Raw genomic sequence first — 12,232 nt, 5'->3', positions numbered from 1 at the left:
TTTTAAAATGTACCATTCAGTGTTTTTAGTATATTTGAAGTTGTATGCCAGCACCATTATCTAAATCCAGAATATTTTCCTCACTCCAGAGAGAAATCCTGTACCCTTTAGAAGTCACTCTTCAGTCTCTCTTTTTGTGAATTTGCCTAATACAGATATTACATAGAAATTGAATAATGTAATATGTGCTCTTCTTTCACTTAGCATAATGTTTAAGGTTAATTTATGTTTAGCATGTATCAGTACTTCATTCCTTTGTATTGCCCAATAATATTCCATTGTATGGATATACCATATTTTATTTATCCCTTCATTAGTTAATGAACATTTGGGTTATTTTTACGTTTTGTCTGCTATGAATAATGCTGCTATGAACATTCATATACATATTTTTGCAGAACATATGTTTTTAATTATCCTGGGAAGATGTGCAGTTTTAAAATGTACTGATTTACTTAACAAATCTTTGTTGAATACCCGCTGTGGGCCTGGTACTGTTCTAGGTACAGGAAATAGAATAGTGAACAAAATATAGAAAACTTTACCCTCATGGAGCTTACATTCTAAATAAATCCTAAAAACAGAAAGTTGAAGTATAGTAAGTTAGATGGTGATATGTACTTCGAAGAAAAATAAAGCACGTAAAGGCATAGGAAATGCACAGGATGGGGTAGGATGCAGTTACAAATGAGATGGGCCATTCCTGTCTGAGGAAGTGACATTTGAGCCAAGACCTGGAAGAGGTGAGGAGTGAGCATGTGGGTAGTTGAGAGAAGAGCAGTCTGGGCAAAGAAAAAGCAAGTGCGAAGGTCTTACGGTGGGAGTGTGACTGATGAACTTAGAGTCATCAAGGAGATCAGTGTGGCAAGAGTAGAGTATGGGGAAGAGAGAGGTAGGAGATAAGATCAGGTAAGCCCAATCACATAGGGCCTTGCATGCTGATTAAAGACATGGGCTTTTATGCTAAGTGAGATGGGAAACCACTAAAGAGAAGAGATGTGATTTGTCTTGGGTTTAAGAAGATCACTCTGGGCTATGTTGAAACTAGATCAGAGATTAGTGCCCTTTCTTGGGTTGCAGTGCCCTTAGTGTCTTATAACACCCCTAGGCCAAAAACAGTTCTACTTGTTAAGTCCAAACAACTATATCCTAACAACTGAGGGGCTGTTTGAGGAAAAGTATTACTTTTTCTTAAGTAACTACAATGATTTACTAATGGGTTATATATACCTTTTGAGCACTGTACCACTTCTCAATGGTTGGAATCAGTTGGGACACAATCATTCTTATTTCCTGTTCCACGCTGATTTTCCTCCAGAACTTGTGTTTTTTTTTTTTTTTTTTCTTTTTGACCTAGCAACTGCTGAAAGCCCAGCCATGAGAAGATTTGACATCATCAAAAGGAATGTAATGCAATCTGACATTGAAACTGTGAACTGTCCTGGGCTAATAGTTCACCAGTGTCTGATAGATGGCAAGCATCACTATTTCCCTTGAAGATTTAGATTTTCCCTTGGTGCCCCTGTAAGTTCACTTTAGTGCCCTGAGGTGCCTCAGCATACAGTTTGGGAACAGTATGGGACTAGAGTAGGTGGCCAAACACAAAAGCAGACTATTACATGAGGAGTTATTGGAATAGTTCAGGTGAGACATGGCAAGTTGTTCTAGGGTGGAAGTGGGAGAGGGTGTGAAAAGTGATCAAGTTATGAATATATTTTGAAGGCTGACCAATGCAGTCTGCTAATTTATTGGATATGGAGTCAAGTAGAGGATATTGGAAAAGAATCAAGGATAATTCCAAAGTTTTGGGCTGAATAATTAAAATGATGCAGTTGCCATTTATAAGGTAAAGAAGGCTTTAGGAGGAATTTGGCTTTATATGTTTTAAGTTTGAGAAGTCTGTTTGAATTCTAGATGGAAGTGTTGAGTAGGCCACTGGATATATGAGTATGAAATTTGGGAAAAAATTTGGACTGGTGGTATAAAAATGTTTACTATACTTCATTGAGCAGTACTATTAATAATATTTCTGATGTCTGGCTGCACCTGACTTTTATCAAATGTCTGTATCTCTCTAAGCATACATGAGATATATATTAGATAGAAGTTTGTTACTAGCTGCCATCCTTGGGTTTTCTTTGTCATTATTACAGGGTGTCAGCAATTTACAGAACTCTCTTTTTCTTCCTTCTACCTGCAATCTTCTCTACTTCCAAGAACCATTTGCGTAACACTAATACATAACAAAGATGAGCATTATGTGGTAGTGATCAAACCTGATGTTTTTAGATGACCTACTTATATCATCCCTGTAGAAAATATAAAGAACAAAACAAATTCATCTAACCTTCTGGGCAATCTGTTTGACTTTTACATGTAAGAATGGAATTCCAAACGCTTAACACATTCAGCTCTGTGCCAGAAAGTAAATCTATGGGTATGGTATTTTGTGGGTGATCTTTTAAATAAAAAAAAAACCTTTATGTAATATTAAAAATATGTATATATACACACACACATATAGACAAATATGAGAATATCTATATACATATATAAAATGTTCTGTCTCATTCTCATATATAAAAATCAAGTTTTAATTAATATTTGTATTAATTACATACAGAATTTTGTGCTGTTCATGTTTATCAGTTTAAATGCCTGGGTAATATTCATTGTTTCCTCCACCTCATGTATCTGTGTCTCTTGGGGGTAGCTTAAGAGTCAGTTGAAACATCCTGAAGAGGTTTTGTAAATGGAAAGCCCTGTGGAAAGGTTCATTCTTATTGTTATAGCAGGGTATTTATTAATTACCATTTCATGATTTACTTAACCATTCCCCTATCATGGAACTATTAGAATATTTATAATTATAAATAGCATTTCTTTCATTTGAATGAAAGTCTCAAATTCCTGAAGTATTTAAAATGATGATATTACACATATGTAAATACACACATATCCTTTGTGTGGTTTGCTTTCTAGGTGGTCGTTTGATGTTTGATATGCTAATAATATTATTTCATATGTTTTCCTCTCCAGGCAAGACTTCAGCAGTACATGGTCACAACAGACGAGCAACTTATATCACTCACACATGCTATTAAGAACTGTCCTGTGATAAATAACAGACAAGAAATTCAGGCATCAGAAAGGGGAGCCACAGGTAGAAGAAATATGGACAGTTCAGGTGAGTGTGTTCTTATTATCTCAGACTGTCATTCAGTTACTTAATGGCCTTAGATAACAAACCAAACCTTAAATCTCTAAACTTATATAGACTTATTGACTGTTTATGCATGTACAGTATTGTTACTACTACAATTGCCACTACTTTTCCAGCTAATATTGGATGCTTGCTCTATGCCAGATACTTGTTAAGTCTTACATGCATAATTTCAATTCATGTCATAATAGTCTGATGAGGTAGGTGTTATTGTTATCCCCATTAGTGTTCTCCTTAGAGGAAACTGAGACTCAGAGAGGGTTGGTAACTTAGCAAAGGCACACAGGTAGAAAGTAGCAGAACCAGACACCTAGATCAATGAGAGTGCTAGCACTTTTAATCACAGTGCTCTAGATTCAGAAGAGATGATTTTGGAAAGGGAAAAATACTGAATTTTAGAAATACATAACTTTTGTTCATGTGTGGTAGTGTTTGAAATTCTTTCTTCATCTCATGTGCTATCATGTGCTATAGGCTGAATTGGACATTTCTGTTTTTTCATGTGTTTTACTTTTTTTTTTTTTTATTGGTTTTTTAATTTAATTTTATTTTTTTTATTTTTATTTTTTATTTTTTTTGTTTTTCTCTGATGATTTTTTTTTAAATTAATTTATTATTATTATACTTTAAGTTGTAGGGTACATGTGCATAACGTGCAGGTTTGTTACATATGTATACTTGTGCCATGTTGGTGTGCTGCACCCATCAACTCGTCATTTACATCAGGTATAACTCCCAATGCAATCCCTCCCCCCTCCCCCCTCCCCATGATAGGCCCCGGTGTGTGATGTTCCCCTTCCTGAGTCCAAGTGATCTCATTGTTCAGTTCCCACCTATGAGTGAGAACATGCGGTGTTTGGTTTTCAGTTCTTGTGATAGTTTGCTAAGAATGATGGTTTCCAGCTGCATCCATGTCCCTACAAAGGACACAAACTCATCCTTTTTTATGGCTGCATAGTATTCCATGGTGTATATGTGCCACATTTTCTTAATCCAATCTGTCACTGATGGACATTTGGGTTGATTCCAAGTCTTTGCTATTGTGAATAGTGCTGCAATAAACATACGTGTGCATGTGTCTTTATAGCAGCATAATTTATAATCCTTTGGGTATATCCCCAGTAATGGGATGGCTGGGTCATATGGTACATCTAGTTCTAGATCCTTGAGGAATCGCCATACTGTTTTCCATAATGGTTGAACTAGTTTACAATCCCACCAACAGTGTAAAAGCGTTCCTGTTTCTCCACATCCTCTCCAGCACCTGTTGTTTCCTGACTTTTTAATGATTGCCATTCTAACTGGTGTGAGATGGTATCTCATTGTGGTTTTGATTTGCATTTCTCTGATGGCCAGTGATGATGAGCATTTTTTCATGTGTCTGTTGGCTGTATGAATGTCTTCTTTTGAGAAGTGTCTGTTCATCTCCTTTGCCCACTTTTTGATGGGGTTGTTTGTTTTTTTCTTGTAAATTTGTTTGAGTTCTTTGTAGGTTCTGGATATTAGCCCTTTGTCAGATGAGTAGATTGCAAAAATTTTCTCCCATTCTGTAGGTTGCCTGTTCACTCTGATGGTAGTTTCTTTTGCTGTGCAGAAGCACTTTGGTTTAATGAGATCCCATTTGTCAATTTTGGCTTTTGCTGCTGTTGCTTTTGGTGTTTTAGACATGAAGTCTTTGCCCATGCCTATGTCCTGAATGGTACTACCTAGGTTTTCCTCTAGGATTTTTATGGTATTAGGTCTAACATTTAAGTCTCTAATCCATCTTGAATTAATTTTCATATAAGGAGTAAGGAAAGGATCCAGATTCAGCTTTCTACTTATGGCTAGCCAATTTTCCCAGCACCATTTATTAAATAGGGAATCCTTTCCCCATTTCTTGTTTCTCTCAGGTTTGTCAAAGATCAGATGGCTGTAGATGTGTGGTATTATTTCTGAGGACTCTGTTCTGTTCCATTGGTCTATATCTCTGTTTTGGTACCAGTACCATGCTGTTTTGGTTACTGTAGCCTTGTAGTATAGTTTGAAGTCAGGTAGCGTGATGCCTCCAGCTTTGTTCTTTTGACTTAGGATTGTCTTGGAGATGCGGGCTCTTTTTTGGCTCCATATGAACTTTAAAGCAGTTTTTTCCAATTCTGTGAAGAAACTCATTGGTAGCTTGATGGGGATGGCATTGAATCTATAAATTACCTTGGGCAGTATGGCCATTTTCACGATATTGATTCTTCCTATCCATGAGCATGGTATGTTCTTCCATTTGTTTGTGTCCTCTTTTATTTCACTGAGCAGTGGTTTGTAGTTCTCCTTGAAGAGGTCCTTTACATCCCTTGTAAGTTGGATTCCTAGGTATTTTATTCTCTTTGAAGCAATTGTGAATGGAAGTTCATTCCTGATTTGGCTCTCTGTTTGTCTGTTACTGGTGTATAAGAATGCTTGTGATTTTTGCACATTAATTTTGTATCCTGAGACTTTGCTGAAGTTGCTTATCAGCTTAAGGAGATTTTGGGCTGAGACAATGGGGTTTTCTAAATATACAATCATGTCATCTGCAAACAGGGACAATTTGACTTCTTCTTTTCCTAACTGAATACCCTTGATTTCTTTCTCTCGCCTAATTGCCCTAGCCAGAACTTCCAACACTATGTTGAATAGGAGTGGTGAGAGAGGGCATCCCTGTCTTGTGCCAGTTTTCAAAGGGAATTTTTCCAGTTTTTGCCCATTCAGTATGATATTGGCTGTGGGTTTGTCATAAATAGCTCTTATGATTTTGAGGTACGTTCCATCAGTACCGAATTTATTGAGCGTTTTTAGCATGAAGGGCTGTTGAATTTTGTCAAAAGCCTTTTCTGCATCTATTGAGATAATCATGTGGTTCTTGTCTTTGGTTCTGTTTATATGCTGGATTATGTTTATTGATTTGCGAATGTTGAACCAGCCTTGTATCCCAGGGATGAAGCCCACTTGATCATGGTGGATAAGCTTTTTGATGTGTTGCTGAATCCGGTTTGCCAGTATTTTATTGAGGATTTTTGCATCGATGTTCATCAGGGATATTGGTCTAAAATTCTCTTTTTTTGTTGTGTCTCTGCCAGGCTTTGGTATCAGGATGATGTTGGCCTCATAAAATGAGTTAGGGAGGATTCCCTCTTTTTCTATGATTGGAATAGTTTCAGAAGGAATGGTACCAACTCCTCTTTGTACCTCTGGTAGAATTCAGCTGTGAATCCATCTGGTCCTGGACTTTTTTTGGTTGGTAGGCTATTAATTATTGCCTCAATTTCAGAGCCTACTATTGGTCTATTCAGGGATTCAACTTCTTCCTGGTTTAGTCTTGGAAGAGTGTAAGTGTCCAGGAAATTATCCATTTCTTCTAGGTTTTCCAGTTTATTTGCGTAGAGGTGTTTATAGTATTCTCTGATGGTAGTTTGTATTTCTGTGGGGTCGGTGGTGATATCCCCTTTATCATTTTTAATTGCGTCGATTTGATTCTTCTCTCTTTTCTTCTTTATTAGTCTTGCTAGTGGTCTGTCAATTTTGTTGATCTTTTCAAAAAACCAACTCCTGGATTCATTGATTTTTTGGAGGGTTTTTTGTGTCTCTATCTCCTTCAGTTCTGCTCTGATCTTAGTTATTTCTTGCCTTCTGCTAGCTTTCGAATGTGTTTGCTCTTGCTTCTCTAGTTCTTTTAATTGCGATGTTAGAGTGTCAATTTTAGATCTTTCCTGCTTTCTCTTGTGGGCATTTAGTGCTATAAATTTCCCTCTACACACTGCTTTAAATGTGTCCCAGAGATTCTGGTATGTTGTATCTTTGTTCTCATTGGTTTCAAAGAACATCTTTATTTCTGCCTTCATTTCGTTATGTACCCAATAGTCATTCAGGAGCAGGTTGTTCAGTTTCCATGTAGTTGAGCGGTTTTGATTGAGTTTTTTAGTCCTGAGTTCTAGTTTGATTGCACTGTGGCCTGAGAGACAGTTTGTTATAATTTCTGTTCTTGTACATTTGCTGAGGAGTGCTTTACTTCCAATTACGTGGTCAATTTTGGAGTAAGTACGATGTGGTGCTGAGAAGAATGTATATTCTGTTGATTTGGGGTGGAGAGTTCTATAGATGTCTATTAGGTCTGCTTGCTGCAGAGATGAGTTCAATTCCTGGATATCCTTGTTAACTTTCTGTCTCGTTGATCTGTCTAATGTTGACAGTGGAGTGTTGAAGTCTCCCATTATTATTGTATGGGAGTCTAAGTCTCTTTGTAAGTCTCTAAGGACTTGCTTTATGAATCTGGGTGCTCCTGTATTGGGTGCATATATATTTAGGATAGTTAGCTCTTCCTGTTGAATTGATCCCTTTACCATTATGTAATGGCCTTGTCTCTTTTGATCTTTGATGGTTTAAAGTCTGTTTTATCAGAGACTAGTATTGCAACCCCCGCTTTTTTTTGTTCTCAATTTGCTTGGTAAATCTTCCTCCATCCCTTTATTTTGAGCCTATGTATGTCTCTGCGTGTGAGATGGGTCTCCTGAATACAGCAGACTGATGGTTCTTGACTCTTTATCCAGTTTGCCAGTCTGTGTCTTTTAATTGGAGCATTTAGTCCATTTACATTTAAGGTTAAGATTGTTATGTGTGAACTTGATCCTGCCGTTATGATATTAACTGGTTATTTTGCTCGTTAGTTGATGCAGTTTCTTCCTAGCCTCGATGGTCTTTACATTTTGGCATGTTTTTGCCATGGCTGGTACCGGTTGTTCCTTTCCATGTTTAGTGCTTCCTTCAGGGTCTCTTGTAAGGCAGGCCTAGTGGTGACAAAATCTCTAAGCATTTGCTTATCTGTAAAGGATTTTATTTCTCCTTCACTTATGAAACTTAGTTTGGCTGGATATGAAATTCTGGGTTGAAAATTCTTTTCTTTAAGAATGTTGAATATTGGCCCCCACTCTCTTCTGGCTTGTAGAGTTTCTGCCGAGAGATCTGCTGTGAGTCTGATGGGCTTCCCTTTGTGGGTAACCCGACCTTTCTCTCTGGCTGCCCTTAAGATTTTTTCCTTCATTTCAACTTTGGTGAATCTGGCAATTATGTGTCTTGGAGTTGCTCTTCTCAAGGAGTATCTTTGTGGCGTTCTCTCTATTTCCTGGATTTGAATATTGGCCTGCCCTACTAGGTTGGGGAAGTTCTCCTGGATGATATCCTGAAGAGTGTTTTCCAACTTGGTTCCATTTTCCCCCTCACTTTCAGGCACCCCAATCAGACGTAGATTTGGTCTTTTTACATAATCCCATACTTCTTGCAGGCTTTGTTCATTTCTTTTTCTTCTTTTTTCTTTTGGTTTCTCTTCTCGCTTCATTTCATTCATTTGATCCTCAATCGCTGATACTCTTTCTTCCAGTTGATCGAGTCGGTTACTGAAGCTTGTGCATTTGTCACGTATTTCTCGTGTCATGGTTTTCATCTCTTTCATTTCGTTTAGGACCTTCTCTGCATTAATTACTCTAGCCATCAATTCTTCCACTTTTTTTTCAAGATTTTTAGTTTCTTTGCGCTGGGTACGTAATTCCTCCTTTAGCTCTGAGAAATTTGATGGACTGAAGCCTTCTTCTCTCATCTCGTCAAAGTCATTCTCCGTCCAGCTTTGATCCGTTGCTGGCGATGAGCTGCGCTCCTTTGCCGGGGGAGATGCACTCTTATTTTTTGAATTTCCAGCTTTTCTGCCCTGCTTTTTCCCCATCTTTGTGGTTTTATCTGCCTCTGGTCTTTGATGATGGTGATGTACTGATGGGGTTTTGGTGTAGGTGTCCTTCCTGTTTGATAGTTTTCCTTCTAACAGTCAGGACCCTCAGCTGTAGGTCTGCTGGAGATTGCTTGAGGTCCACTCCAGACCCTGTTTGCCTGGGTATCAGCAGCAGAGGCTGCAGAAGATAGAATATTTCTGAACAGCAAGTGTACCTGTCTGATTCTTGCTTTGGAAGCTTCCTCTCAGGGGTGTACTCCACCCTGTGAGGTGTGGGGTGTCAGACTGCCCCTAGTGGGGGATGTCTCCCAGTTAGGCTACTCAGGGGTCAGGGACCCACTTGAGCAGGGAGTCTGTCCCTTCTCAGATCTCAACCTCCGTGTTGGGAGATCCACTGCTCTCTTCAAAGCTGTCAGACAGAGTCGTTTGCGTCTGCAGAGGCTTCTGCTGCGTTTATTTTTTACTGTGCCCTGTCCCGAGAGGTGGAGTCTACAGAGACAGGCAGGTTTCCTTGAGCTGCTCGTGTTTTACTTTTAAGTAAGACTTTGATGAGTATCTGTAAGAAAAGTGTTTTATGTATTTAAAACCGTTTTCTTAGGATGGATTCTAAGAAGTGACTGACCAAAATTTAACTTACATGAGGTAAACTCAATGGCTAGGGCAGATCTCTGTCTTCTGGTAGAGGCTTGCTATTTTTTTTTTTTTTTTTTTTTTTTTTGAGATGGAGTTTCACTCTGTCACCCGGGCTGGAGTGTAGTGGCGCCATCTCAGCTCACTGCAACCTCCGCCTTCCAGTTTCAAGCGATTCTCCTGCCTCAGCCTCCTGAGTAGCTGGGATTATAGGTGCGTGCCACCATGCCCAGCTAATTTTTGTGTTTTTAGTAGAGACGGGGTTTTACCATGTGGGCCAGGCTGATCTCAAACTCCTGACTTCATGATCCGCCTGCCTCGGTCTCCCAAAGTGTTGGGATTACAAGTGTGAGCCACCACACCCGGCAAGTCTTGCTATTAATATCTCAGTAAAGGAATATGTTAGTGCTTTACTGTTATCTGAGTTAAGCTTCACTACTGAGAAAACTTTTGATTATCCTATAGGTGAGAAGGGCTGGGAGGAAGTATGTTGTAGAATTATTGTTAATTCTTGTTATTGCCTGTGGAAAAAGTCAGAAAGATTTATGTTGGTGAGACCAAAGATTTATGTAATATCTTCCTGAGTCTCAGCTCTTGTAACTCTTTTAAAATAATATGGAATGTGACTATGTTGTGATAATGCATGACCTGTGAAGTTCCTTGTTTTGTAATGAGCCTTGTATATGGTGGTCAGTGCATTAATGTGCCCCATTTTAGCCATTTTATTACTTGTTATGACCATTAAAAAGCTATCCATAACAAATAATGAAAAATTCTACCAGCCTAGGCAACATGGTGAACCCCGTCTCTACAATGAATACAAAAAATTAGCTGGGTGTGGTGGTACATGCCTATAGTCCCAGCTACTCGGGAGGCTGAGGCGGGAAGATCACTGGAGCCTGGGAGGTCGAGGCTGCAGTGAGCCAAGATTGCTCCATTGCACTTCAGCCTGGGTGACAGAGTGAGATCCAGTCTGAAAAAACAGAAAAAAAGAAAAAGACAAACTCTAGAGTGCCATGTAGGATTTTTTAGGAGTCCCTAAGTGGCTCGCTTTTCATGGCTTTGAGGCCCCAATGACTTTCTCAAAAATAGTAACTACTTCTCAGTACTAGCTCACCAGGAGCCTGCCCATGAATGATTGGCAGAGGAGGATACAGCCTAGAAAGTGAAGGCTCCAGGAACCATGTTGATTCATGTGAATTTTGCACTCTATTGAGATGCATTTAAGAATAAATACCTGGGCTGGGCACAGTGGCTCACACCTGTAATCCCAACACTTTGGGAGGCCGAGGCGGGTGGGTCATGAGCTCAGGAGATCGAGACCATCGTGGCTAACACGGTGAAACCCCGTCTCTACTAAACAAAATACAGAAACTTAGCTGGGTGTGGTGGCAGGCACCTGTAGTCCCAGCTACTCGGGAGGCTGAGGCAGGAGAATGGCATGAACCCGGGAGGCGGAGCTTGCAGTGAGCCAGGATCGCACCATTGCACTCCACAGCCTGGGCAACAGAGCAAGACTCTGTCTCAAAAAACAAAAAACAAACAAAAAAAAAAACAAAAGAAAAAAGAATAAATACCTGAAATGTGCCCGTAGTTTCTTTTTGTTCCTATTGTGCTAATATCCTTTCATCTTCTTCAGAGGGTCCAGCTGTAAATGCCAATGTCTCAGTGCCATTGATGTTCAGAGAGGAAGAGGTGGTTGAATTCCCACAGGAAGAGTTGCCTGTTAAACTGTCTCAGGTGCCAGACCCTCCAGATAACATGACTCTGGCCAAGAATTTTCCAGCACATATTTTTGAGCCAGCTGTGTTGTTAACACCACCCAGGCAGAAGAGCAACTTAAAATTCTCTCCTCTTCAGGACGGTAAGTTTTCTTCTAAAGTTACATGAAAGTTGTTTTTTATGTTCCATTTGTACAATGTATTACGTTCACCATTACATGAAAAACAGAATTGAAAAAGACATTTGATTACCAGACATAGCCTTTAAGCTGAAGGAGACTTTTCATGCTATGTGTAGGATACCTGTGGTCATGTGTGACATTTAATTAATTTTATTGCATGTCTATTTTATTAAACATTGTAAGTATTAAACTCAGATCAAAAGATCAGAGTCCTTAGCATTAAGATGCAGAATAAGGGGAATCCCTTTTGTCCCAATGATCCATGAGCATATGAAAGAGTTAGAAGCAGGAGATTATACTCCAAAGAGTAATGAAAGTTAGACTAAGGAAAGGTGAGAACTATGACTTTAAGGGTCGTGTAAGTGACATCTGGTCATCATATTCACCTCTTTCTCATCAAAAGTTTTCAGCTCAGTTGAGGGAATTTTATAATAAAAGTTAATGGACAATTAAAAATAGCTTTAGAGTTACTTTTGCATCTCACAGGTAGAGTAAACAGGTTAAGAATGTATTATTAATTCTTAGCTCAAAGATTCTTAACTTAGGGTTCATGAATGGTCTTCAGAAGTCCCATGAACTACTTCATTGTTGGGAAAATTAGATTTATTTGTCCCCATGTACATTTTTTCTGGAGCTATTGTTTTTACTTCATTTTCAAAGAGTTCTTTGGTCAAAAAAAGAACCAGTATCTTAAACTCTCTTCTGAAGTTTTTTGAAAAATATTATTCAGGTCTGATTAGCCTGAATT

The 12,232-nt window shown here is 38.8% G+C and overlaps 1 protein-coding gene across 2 annotated transcripts in view; it reads left to right on the top strand.

The window, feature by feature from the left end:
- The window catches only part of SPICE1 (spindle and centriole associated protein 1), a 70,546-nt gene that overhangs the window by 43,084 nt on the left and 15,230 nt on the right, over positions 1-12,232 (top strand). For both annotated transcript variants that reach the window (XM_025377870.1, XM_025377871.1), the window contains exons 12-13: positions 3,040-3,187; positions 11,221-11,445. In XM_025377870.1, the coding sequence (XP_025233655.1) occupies positions 3,040-3,187; positions 11,221-11,445 (373 nt within the window). The remainder of the gene's footprint in view (positions 1-3,039; positions 3,188-11,220; positions 11,446-12,232) is intronic.

This window comes from Theropithecus gelada, chromosome 2, assembly GCF_003255815.1.
Source record: "Theropithecus gelada isolate Dixy chromosome 2, Tgel_1.0, whole genome shotgun sequence".
In the NCBI taxonomy this organism is placed as follows: domain Eukaryota; kingdom Metazoa; phylum Chordata; class Mammalia; order Primates; family Cercopithecidae; genus Theropithecus; species Theropithecus gelada.
This window is presented reverse-complemented; position numbering and strand designations above follow the sequence as displayed.